Here is a 12,067-nt window from a genome sequence, read left to right on the forward strand (position 1 = left end):
AAAAGGAAATTAAAAATTAAATCAAGTGTTAAATAATGATTGGTTGATTAATTTTTAACGATTGTGATAGATCATACATTTAAAATGATAACGTCGAAAACGTTAGACGACTATATTAAAAAAATATTTAAACGAAAAAAAGTATAATTTAAATATTTTTTATATTAAGTTTTTTTAAATTACATAAAATTATATGATACATCAAATTTTAGGTTTTTTTGTCAACAAAATTACAGGGTCAATGGGATTATGGAAAAACTTAAAAGTAAAATAAACCGACGGTTTTGATTCATAGATCTCGGACTCCGCACGCAACTAGAACTACAAAATTGTCTTTGAGATTCAAACCATGAAATTGGAGGGAAATGAAAATATATATTTATTGTTTAATTATTTTTCTTATAACGAGAGAGTGAAGAAACTGCATTTTTCCCCTTTTTCTTTTTCCGCCAATTTCAGACTACAGAAGCTCTGAACAAGGAGGCTCCGTCGAACTGTTAAAGAAGAAAAACGCCTAAGCCCCCTTTAGCCAATGGCCGAAGCGCTAAGCCCTAACCCTAGGCCACGGATCCCTATGGCTGCTCGCATCCAGTCCCCAACAAGCCCCTTCTTCTTGGGCTCTAACGACGACAAACTCGAGCGTGCGCAGGCTCGAGTCGCGCGAGCCGCAGCTATCCGCCGGAAGCCCATAACTTCACAGGCTCAGCCGCCAACTGATCCCGATCCTTGCCTCGATAAAGTTCAGATTCTAGAGTTGTTCCAAAATTGCATCAAATTGGCCAGTGAAAATGTCTCTAATTCCCGCTCAATCTCTCTATCCCATTAATGCGAGTTTTTGTTTTGTAGGTTTAAGTAAATGAAATTTAAAATCTTTGCGTTACTGCATCCTGTTTTCTTTTTCTTTTTTCAATTTAAGAAAATAGTAAGCGGTAGCATTTGAGTTTTGGTGGTTGGATTGTTCTAATGTCTTTTTATGTGTATTTAATTTATTATTTTTCTTTTTTTTTTGGAAGCAGAAAATTAATCAAAAGAATACTTGGGAGCTGAATTTAATAGACCATCTTCGCGACATTATCAAGGTTGAAGAAGAAAATGATGTGGAGACGAACTTTCAAAAGGTATGTTTAGCGTTTTTATTACGTTTAACATGGTAGGAAGTGGATTAAACAAGATATGAATTTGACCCCGATAACAAAATCAACAAAATAATTCCGAGGCTAATGTTGGGGACTATAATAGGTGTATTTAGGAATATGTTTCACCTTTATTGCTTATTATTACAGAAGGCATTTCCTTTTAGTTATTAATAGTGATTTTACCATCTAATATGGAAGTAAATCAATGCTTAGACTGAGAGTCCGAAACAAGAAGTTCCTTATGTTGTTCTGGATCAGTGCAACTGCATTTTCAACTGTGTCAGACTGAGTATCTGTCGTGTAAATGTGAGCTGAACCAGTTGCTTATAACTAGACCTCCTATATCCTTGTCGCGTTCATATATTTTGTTGTTCCATAATTATGTTTAGAGTATTGTATACTTGCATAAATATTTTTTTATACATTAATGAGTTTGTTTCTATAGATTTTCATAAATTTTTATATTTGTATCTGTGTCTAATATTGCTAAGTCTAGAGGTAACTGTGAAAGCCAAAACTATCAGAAATGTTTGGAGAAAAAAGGCTAAAAAAATTATAGCCTGATTAATTGATTATATTACCATTGTTTCTTCATGTTTAATGGAGTTGCAATATACTTTGTACAGGCCAGTTGTACTTTGGAAGCTGGTGTCAAGATTTACTCGTTGAGGGTGGATTCGGTTCATTCAGAGGCATACAAGGTTCTCGGCGGGATAAACAGAGCAGGTTATGAAAATGAGCAAGGTTAGATTTGTTTTATGCTGGTGCCTACATTATTTCTCTCTATCACTTTTTGTATGTCTGATTTGACATTTAGCGACATAAGCTCTCCATTGCATTTGCTTTTCTTCAGATTAGCGTCTTGTTTTTTTTAAACCTGTTAATTAAAGGAGCAGGCTATGCTAAGGGCGTAATCTGCCCAAGTGCTTGGCATGAAATGCAAGAGTCTGTACAAATGCTTGCTATGTTAAACATTTAATAAATATTACCAGACATTGTTGTTGATCCTAACTAATCATTTTCTTTAAGTACACACTGTAGTAGATGGTAGATAAAACAGACGAGTTAATCCACCTATGCTATCCAAAGTCCAAACATATATTTTATACCAACTTCAAGTTCTAGAACCTCAACAGATTCAGACTAATCAATCAGTATTTTTTTCATGGAAAATAAGAATAGGTTACAGTCAGATTTCTATCTGTTGACTTGCTCAGCTTTATCTGCCTGATTTTAGCTAAATGCTATGTTATGTTACAATGCTAGGTTCTGGGAAGGAGGATATCAATGCTGCCACCGCACAGAAAGGCAATCCAAAGAAAGAGTCAGAGAAAAAGGTTTGTGGTCTTTAAATTCAAAGAAATTTATTACTTAAACAATACATTAATGATTGTCTATGTATACAGATGTCACCTTTATCAACATTGGAATCTTCTTTTGAGGCTCTTAATGTAAAGAAATTTGATGGTAAATACACATACCAACAATCTTGATTCCAGTATGAGGCACAAGCTTTGGTTATGACACAATCTTTTTTGTTCAGTTGCCTTCGCAGTGGATCCTCTATATCATCAAACATCTGCACAATTTGATGAAGGTGGAGCCAAAGGTCTTTTGTTGAATAATCTTGGTGTTTATGCTGGATGCCGGGTTCTCTTTGATTCATTTGAAGTGCCAGGGAAGGAAATTCCTTGTTCAAATCAACATGATGTATCTGAAACAATTGATCTATCTTTTGGTGAAGGTTTGTCTTTGGTTTCCTTTGGTGTGTTTTGACATCTTTATTTGAGAAAAGTAGGTATTGATATTTATTACTTTCATTCTTTGATCTGTTACAGAATACCTTGAGCGTATGGTATTGAACATGCAAGCAAAGGATGAAATTTCACCGACTCTCAAGAATATAGTCAATCAATTTGATGAAGATAACAGAAGGCCACTGGAGAACTTTTCCTGCAGTCAGAGATCAGCAGACCAAGCTTATAGTATAAATAATGAAAATGAGTTCAATGGTGTTGCATTTGAGAGTTTTGAAACTGATGGTTTTGATCATGATGACCAGCCAAGCTATGTCGATGAGGAATTTAACAGAGTGGAACCATCTTTCACGAGTTATCACGAGGTTTAACATATTTTCTTCTCTTAATAGTTTAAAGTGGTTAAGAATAGATTTATGTGCTTATTAATCGTAATTGAATTCCACAGGATACAGAGCAATTTTCTTTTAACAATCGCGATGCAGATGGCATATTTGAAGAAGTTGATGAATATTTGTTTTTGAGCTTGGGATTTCCTTCGAAGCAAAATACTTGGGCCGGTCCTGATCATTGGAAATATCGGAAAACTAAAGGTACATGTCGCGGAGCTAGTGACAGGTGCTATATTTTATCAACATTTTTACCTTTCATGGCTCAATAACATGGTTTCGTGCGTTGAATACCATAGGTTCTGAGAATGTCTCTAACGAAGAAAATGCAACAACTTTAACAACAAAGAAAGCCAGAAATAAGAAACAAGCAGAGCCTGATATTGATTTCACAAAAGCCTTGGATAATGAAGTGCCAGACATCTTTGCTCCTCCTAAAAATCTAAAGTCATTACTGCTACCTTCAAATAGAGCACCTTGTAATACAAAGCTTCCTGAAGATTGCCACTATCAACCTGAGGATCTTGTCAAATTGTTTCTTTTACCAGATGCGATGGTAATGCACGATCACAAGTTTCCTACTAAAATATGACTTGGTCTAATGTTTTTCTCATTATTTGATTTTCATTTAATAAGACATTCTTTTGCAGTGCCTTGGCAGAAGGAGGAGAAGGAAGTTGTCTGGTAAATTTCTCATAGATACTTCTCAAATGGTAGTATTTTTCTTGAATGTTTGTAAACTGCCAATCAGTCTAACATATCTTTCCCATGTTGATTGGGACAACATTGTAGTCTGTCATATTTCGCTAGTTGTTTCTTGAAGTTTTTTCCCTCACATCATGATGGAGGGAGCTCTGTTGTCTGAACGAGTTAAAGCTAAAAGGATGGTTTTTACTTGTTCTTTAGCATAGAGGATACAATATTATTGTGTATGCATTTAAAATGTTCTAAAATATGTAATTTGATTATAATCTCTTACAGAAACTACTTACCAGCTCATGAATGCATACTAGGAAAGAAACTACTTACCAGCTCATGAATGCATACTAGGAACTTGTTTTTTCAAAAATGTTCATGTTAATGGTTGTCTTGTTTTGTTTCTAATAGATTACATCTTGTCTCATGGCTAAAAAGAAGGGATCTTGTTCAAATGCATCTATTGATTGTAAAATGTAGAACATTTACTGATGTGCTATGGTATAGTTATTATCTTCACATGTTACATGATTTTCAGACGAATCAAGGGAACAGTGCGGTGATTATGATCCACAGGCATCCTGGGAAGAGCAAGGTGCATTTGGTGGTTTTGATGATGAAGTTGATCATAGCGATCTTGATTACTCCGGCATGCTTGTTTCTCAGCCTCGACAGGTTGTTCTTTTAGATTTCTGGTGTTTCTCCATGCTGGCCCTAGATGGTCCTCTCTGGATTGAAACAAGGAATTGTAGCGACTGTTTTTTATTTCAGTAATTACAACCTTAACTACTGCTTTGCTAGTTTTTGGGATGGGTTATTTGTAATTTAAAATTTATCTCATACATTGAAATATGTAGTTAAATGCTAGTTATTTTATGGTTCTCACTTTCCTCATTTCATTTTCAGGTTAGTAAAATTGAAGTCGAGTATGATAAGGCATCAAAACAAGTTGATGTCCAAGCTTTGAAAGAAACTCTTTGGGATCAGATACAACAATCTCAAGAAACATCATTTCAGGTACCAATTTTCTTTTGCTTTCTGTAGCATAGATGATAGTCATCTTAATATCCTTATTTTTGCTCACTTAATAAGTGGTTAGAATATCCTCAAATTGGCTTTGCCTGCATCTGGAGGCCTCAAATTCATTCGTACTTTTTGTACCATTAGGAGTGCAAACACAAAACATTTAAGTAATGCTCCTCACATAAAAAGAAGATGAAAGAGAATATATCAAAAAGGTAAGCTATAAAATGAAGCTCAATAGCAATATCATGTATAATGAAGAATAGAATCAAAGCAGGATAATGAAATGAGAACTTGATTCTGTCCCCTAGAAATTTGATTTCTTTCATTGACTGATAATCTAACATTGATGTTGCCGGAGTCAATTTGATTGTTTGTCATTAAATGAGGACCGGGGCACTCACTGCTATCATTCTAATTTTCAACTTGTTTTCTTTTGTGAAGATCCCTGAAAAAAAGCTATCATTCAGGCATCTCTTGGCAAGCTTTCCTGCTGATTGCAAAGCAGCTGGAGCAACCAAGGAGATTTCGCCTCATCTGTTTTTCATATGCCTGCTACATTTGGCCAACGAGCATGGACTGTGCATCCACGGTCAGCCTGACATGTATGATCTTGGTATACAACTTCCTCACTAGGGGAAGTATACAAATGAAACGATCCAGTTCATCTTTGAAAACTCAATACTGCTTGTAAAAATTGTTTATTAGACCAGGTAGCTCAGCAACAACTGAGTTGCTGGGGCTTATGATAGTGATGTAAACTTGTTCTTGTTCATACTTTTAAGTAGGCTGCTTAAAATCTCTACCTCAACACTAAGAGATTGATGCTCTGTACCTCAGAATCCAATGTTCTTTCAGAACTGTTGATTTTTGCTACATAATGATTATTGTTGGGAGGTTATTTTCTGCCAATTGTTGGAGGAATTTTAACTATTAAGTATTTTGATATGATGCTGCAATTATTTATTCAGAATAAAAGAATAAATAAATTCCCACTAAATAATATAATATTTTGATTGATGTTATTATATAATTCATTATTGTTATAAACAATTGTGATATTATAAATGAGGTGAAGAGAACCTCAATGCTCGATGGAACTGGAACAAGTAACTATTCTTTTTCCTATATCACAAATCATAATCACTTTTAAGAGTTACTAGAATGCCAGAAGAATTAAAAACGGTCTTACAAGAGCAACAGTTCACAAAGAACACCAACATCTTCAAGCTTTTTAATGGATGTCGCTGTTGAGTGGCACCACGAAAAGCAAGGGTAACTATACTTAAGATCACAAGAGCAAAATCAGACTACATATAGGATTAACTCTGGAACCCTTGACTATAAGACCAGCTTTAACGGTAAGACGCGATAAGTTACTCCAGAATCCACATGCCTAGCACCAAGCAGTGTGAAAAACGAAATGCATCTTCTAATAGTTCTTTTACAAGGCCATGCTGGATCATTTAGACAGCTTGGACATTACCTTGCGAGTTTGTATGAGATTTAGCAACCCCTTCTCTCCACCCTTTTTGGCGAGCTCTTGCTTCCCACATCGCTGTCAATTTCTTCTGAGCCACCAGAGCCACTTCGGCTCTCTCCCTTGCTTCTTCACATGTTTCCATACCTGAACTAAACTTGTCTGCTTCCTTTTGATACTGCGATGCTATCTTCTTAGCCTAGAGTAATGCCATGTCGGCCTGTTGCTGACTTTCCAAAGCTTAAGCTTCAGTTCCCCAGTCAAAAGTTCTGCAAAGTTATTTTCAGTATCCTCGTCCATCTCTGGATCATGCTTCGCACAATCTGCAGAATATTGAAGTAAAACCTTCAAAACACGGGCTGTATAAAAGAACACAAATAGACCAGTATTACCCTGGAATAAATAGTTTCATTATTAATTCATACACAAGGGACCCAGTGATATAACCATTCTATAATTTTCCTAACGAACTGTTCCTAAAATCACAAATTTCCTTCAAATTGAGTTATTTAGTTCTATATTCCAATAAATATATCCATGACATCGACAGTAGAAAACTGACCTACTAAGGAAGCATTGCTCAGTCCTGCAAAAATTAAAGACAGAATCACAAATTTAGCATAGATTTGAACCAGTAAAAAAGGAGAAAGAAATAAACAATATGAGCTAACTAAATAAAGAAATTAAATGATTCCAGATCGACCAAACTAGATTGTTTACTACTATGGTGCAATTTGAGCTTGGGATATTGATGAAATCCAAGATAAATCACATTAAGAAAAAGAAGAAGAAACGGCTGAAGAAAAGAGATCTAACCCAGATCTGGAAATACCTTCGGGGATTGTGAGAAGCAGATGAGAAAAGCAGTCACAAAGGCAAGGTGGGCAAGTGTTGGAGGTGCGGCTGACGGCGGCTAACCCTTCCATGAGGTGCCAGTATAGCGGTGGACCAACTATGTACCCGAACAAACACAGGCCAACCCCACCTTTACCACCGCCGCCTGGTTCATGGCCATCTCTTTTTATCGGTCACTGTTGTTGGGTTCAGTGGGAGATCGAAATGGAGATAGAATTTTGCCAAAATCTTATAGATTCAGAGACTAGTTTGAGGTAGAAGTAGGCAAATGTCAAATCCTAGCATCACCTCCAACACTGATTTCTTCGACTTTATTACTGCTATTGTTTTATTGGTTTTTTTATTCAACTTTGTTTTGCCGGCCTTAAGTTTTCCATTGTTTAACCGTGCTGCCTTTGAGTGCAACGAATTAAGTTTGGTTGGATTTTTATCTACTCCGATTTTAATTTGATATAATGAACTTATAATTAGATTTTGATTTTAATATTATTTGATTTTATTCAATTTTAACTTTATAATTAAAATTACATTAAATTAAAATTCGTATACCATGTTAATTAATGTTTAATTAGATTAGATCCAAAAAATAAATTTGAAGTTTAACTATTTGATTCGATTATATCAAAATAGAACATGGGCCGACACCTAAACACCCAATTAAATAAAATGCAAATCGAAAACTGGGAAGGAAAACCAGTTATAAAACGGCACCGTTCAGTTACGAATCGAATCCCCCTGCCATCGTCATTCATCGGCTCGCCATTGGAATGATAAAGCGATGCCGATGAGATCAGATATGACACAAAGACGATAACTAGAAAAAGATCGTTAATTCAGAAGACAAATGGCTGTTGGAATCTCAAAGGATTTAATAAACCAACTCCAGATCTCACTTCGCAAGCAAGCCAACGTTCCATCCTACGATCCGAATGACCCATCGCTTCCCGGTCTCCCTTCCTTCCTTCACTCGACTGATGACTCTCCCAACCTCCGCTGCCACCACTGCAAGGCTCGTCTCCTCCGAGGCTCCGATTCTGTCCTTTGCATTTTCTGCGGCAAACGCCCCACCGAGACGTCGCCTCCGTCCATCAAATTCCAGTCCACTTCGGGTTACCGATGGTTTCTTCACTCTCTTAATTTGGATGGATCTGTAAGTCACTTTTTTATTTGTTTATGTTTTTATTTTGTCATAAAAAATGACGGGTTTTAGCTGTTGTTTCAAAATTTCTTAATGAAGTAAAAAATTGTTGTTGTAGGAAATTGTGGGAGAGACTTTAGACGGGAATGAAAGGGATAAAGAACGTAGAGAGGAGTCTTCTTTATCTGATATTTTAGGTTTAGAAATAAGGTGGAATGATTCAGAGCCTGAGGGGTTTGATTCTGGTTTAAGAAAGGGTAATCCGTTGAATTTGGCTGGATTTGATCTTGGTGATGATTTTTTAGCTGAAAGAAAAGAAGATTCTGATACGATACCCTCTGAAGGGACATCGGCGGCAAAGAAAGGGATTGATTCTACTGGAAGTACTGTGCTTGTCGAATCGGTTGGCAATTTTCAGGGTTCTGTCTCTGGTTGGCAGGCTGACTTTCAGTCTGCCGATTCTAGAGCTGATCAAGGTGCTATTAGCTCCGCGTCGTTTGATCCTTTTGTGAGTTCCTCAAAAGATATTTCTTCCAACATGGGCACGGTCTTCGGACAGGGTACTAGTTTATTTGATGGAAAAGAAAAAAGCAATCAAACTTCTTTGGTTTCCAAAACTTCAGACTGGTTTCAAGGTGATTTGAAGAGTAATTCCATTTCAGGTGATCAAGATCAAATCAGAACCAGCAATGCCCCTGGTGTCAGGACTCTTGATGTCGATGATGATTCCTGGAATGATTTTAAGGGTTCCACCATTGCACAAGATGTTGGTCAGAATTCTTCAGACCAGACTTCTGGTGGTTTGAAGTCAATGCATGAAAAAGGTAGTGATTCTTTTTCTTGATTGGGAGCTGACTCTGAATCTACTATTTTTGAAGCTCACCGTGAGGTATCCAAATCTATTGATCATTTTGCAGGTTCTTCTGCCGATCTTTCTACTCACGTGGATAGTGTCTTTGGTACAGGAGACTTCTTTGAGGGAGAAGCAGTAGATAACACTACTTCATCACAAACTACTAATTGGTTTCAGGATGATCTATGGAGTAGTTCCTCCTCAAAGACAGTTCATCATACTGTAGAATCTGATGAGAATCTGGGTGATAAGGATGGCAGGGCATTAGCAAATATAAATGATTCTTCTGTGAGTATAAACAAAATTCAAGATGATCAATGGCCATTGAGTGGAGTCGAAGCAGCTGACAGTGCAACCAATGATGAAGATGATGAATCATTTGGAGCTTGGAATGATTTTAAGAGCTCAAGTGTCCTGAATTCTTCAAAAAGTTCTTCGAAAGAACATGCTATCCATACTACTTCTACTGAAGTAAAGAGTAGGGACCCCTTTTCTGGATGGAACCCTGACTTCCAATCTGCCAAATTTGAAACTAATCACATGAGATCCAAATCATCTGATCCTTTTGTGGGTTCTTCAGTTGATCTTTATGATCATATTGATACTGTTTTTACATCGGGAAAAGATTTGTTTGATGGGAAAGCAAAAGATAGCTCTAATGCTTCTGATGCAAATAGGTGGTTTCAGGATGATCTATGGTCCAATTCTACCTCAAATTTAACTCAAGCTGAAAACTTGGATGCAACTGTTAATAGTATGGATTCTGGAACAGCTAGGGGTGTGCATGATCCTCCCTCAATGGATGTTGATTGGTTTCCTGATGATCAATGGTTAACAGGTAACCAGCAGAAGGCATCTGATAGAAAACCTATTGAGGAATCAGATGATTCATTTGGTGATTGGTTCGACTTCAAAAGCTCAATTACTAAGCAAGATTCTCTTAGTAATTCTTCGAAACAAGCTGTTAGAACTGATAATCAGACCATTGATGATAATAACAGCTTGTCTGCTACCTGGAATGATTTTTCAAGCTCAACTAGAGTGAAAGACCCTTCAAGTATTTCTGTAGAGCAAACTGCTGTCCATCAAGAAATGCTTTCCATTGAAACTTCAGAAGTGAACTTGTTCAGTGCGGATAACAATTCAACCGATAACAATTTTGGTAGTTCATCTCAACATGATTTCTTTTCAGGGGCATTCAGCAATCAAAATGGCTCAACTGAAACCAATATTTTCTGGTCTGCAGCTCCTCTTTCAGACTGGTGTGTACACTTATTCTATCATTTTACTTCCTACAGAACTGATATTTTACTTGCTGTTTAGTTTTAACATATTCTTCTTCATTATGGTGATTACAATGTTTAGTTTTAACTCAATTATTTTCTTGTTATTGAGAATATTTTGGGAAGAACCAGAGAGTAATTAGAATGATTCCTTTGATAAAGCCTAACTATAAATAGACACAACTTTTCACTTTTTTAGCTTCCATAATTGATAATTGATTAAATGCTGTCTAGACTCTATTTTTCTTAAGTATCTATTTTTGTCCGATACATATTTTGGACAAAGGTTCATGGATAGGAATGGAGCTCCCCCACTGAAAATTTTAATTTCTCACATAATATATATATATATTCTATTGATAATTTATTTTAGTCTTCCTAAAATTTTATAAGTTTGCATCCTTCATAAAATTTTACGTTTGTCTCTGATTCATAGACATGATTCTCCTCATATGTGGGAAAAAAGTGAGTATACCCATGACAAGAACATGCTTGTTTCCCACACTTGCCATGAGAAAGAGGGAGGAAAAATTTCTGATATGTGCATTCACATGTTTCAGTATGGGTGATGCAAATGTAAGAGGCAGTAGTGAAGCTGAAGGTGCAAAAGATGGTGATATCTGTAATGCTACATCAACAGGTTCAAAAAGTGATGAAATAGAGAGATTGATGTCGCAAATGCATGATCTTTCATTTATGTTAGAAAGCAATCTTTCAATACCTGCAAAAGTATATGAATGTGAACATTCTAATGACTGAGAGCCATTCGAGTTCTTTATCATATTATTAGATCTTGTTTGCCTTGCGTTCTAGTTTTGGTTGGTCCACGTATTTGTATTATTTCATCCTCTGTATCCTGTGGTGGTCATCTGTCTTGGTTCCTTGAATATTAGTTGAATGTATTATGAAACGATGATCCAAGAAAAAATTTGTTAAATTGCATTTTCGGCAATTATTTGTTCCATGTAAAATGTTTTTAATCGTTTATTGAAAAACAGTAATCATATTTGATTTGCTCCATTTTTTTTAATGTTGAGTTATTTGAGTTGAAAATTTTGAGTCAATTTGAATTTTTAATTTGCATTTTTAGTTTGAATTTATAAAGTTCAAATTATATTAGAAAATAAAAATTAAAATCTGTGTTTGAATTTATAAAGTTCAATAATTGCGGGACTGGGCAGCTGTCCGTGATCTTTGGCTGTGGATCTCCCTTCCCAGCTCATTTCAGGTTCTTTTCACCTGATGCTGCATGGTTTCTCTTAATCTCTCCGATGGCTTCCCCTCTCCATGTCCGACTACTCTATGGATTGTATTGTTCCCCACGATCTTGTGGCAGCTTTGGAAATGCAGAAATGCTCTTGTGGCAGCCTTGGAAACGCCGAAATAGTTACGTTTTCGCCGATGTATCTCCTTCGATGAACGATGTTCTACAAGGGAGTATAGTTTAGGCCTCAAAT

The 12,067-nt window shown here is 36.2% G+C and overlaps 2 protein-coding genes and 1 pseudogene across 3 annotated transcripts; 2 read left to right on the forward strand and 1 right to left on the reverse strand.

Annotated features, from left to right (window-relative positions):
* Positions 1-424: 424 nt before the first annotated feature.
* Positions 425-5,916, forward strand: LOC120161021 (condensin complex subunit 2-like). Its single transcript, XM_039171326.1, has 13 exons — positions 425-790; positions 1,017-1,118; positions 1,763-1,880; positions 2,403-2,473; positions 2,543-2,603; positions 2,680-2,880; positions 2,975-3,258; positions 3,342-3,486; positions 3,582-3,838; positions 3,933-3,966; positions 4,517-4,653; positions 4,885-4,995; positions 5,446-5,916. Exons 1-13 carry the CDS (start codon positions 533-535, stop codon positions 5,635-5,637), a joined length of 1,971 nt encoding a protein of 656 aa, XP_039027257.1. The 5' UTR covers positions 425-532; the 3' UTR covers positions 5,638-5,916.
* A 210-nt stretch (positions 5,917-6,126) lies between these two features.
* LOC120161022 lies at positions 6,127-7,680 on the reverse strand (annotated as a pseudogene).
* Positions 7,681-8,080: 400 nt separating this feature from the next.
* On the forward strand, positions 8,081-11,422 carry LOC120161370. Of its 2 annotated transcripts, XM_039171648.1 has the most exons (5): positions 8,081-8,486; positions 8,593-9,034; positions 9,137-9,298; positions 9,392-10,589; positions 11,171-11,422. In XM_039171648.1, exons 1-5 carry the CDS (start codon positions 8,181-8,183, stop codon positions 11,367-11,369), a joined length of 2,307 nt encoding a protein of 768 aa, XP_039027579.1. In that variant the 5' UTR covers positions 8,081-8,180; the 3' UTR covers positions 11,370-11,422. The 2 variants fall into 2 exon arrangements, with proteins under 2 accessions (XP_039027579.1, XP_039027578.1); XM_039171647.1 differs by having other exon boundaries at positions 8,082-8,486; positions 8,593-9,298.
* The last annotated feature ends 645 nt before the right edge of the window (positions 11,423-12,067 follow it).

The sequence above is a fragment of the Hibiscus syriacus genome, unplaced genomic scaffold (genome assembly GCF_006381635.1).
Source record: "Hibiscus syriacus cultivar Baekdansim isolate YM2019G1 unplaced genomic scaffold, ASM638163v2 tig00111398_pilon, whole genome shotgun sequence".
Classification (NCBI taxonomy): Eukaryota; Viridiplantae; Streptophyta; class Magnoliopsida; order Malvales; family Malvaceae; genus Hibiscus; species Hibiscus syriacus.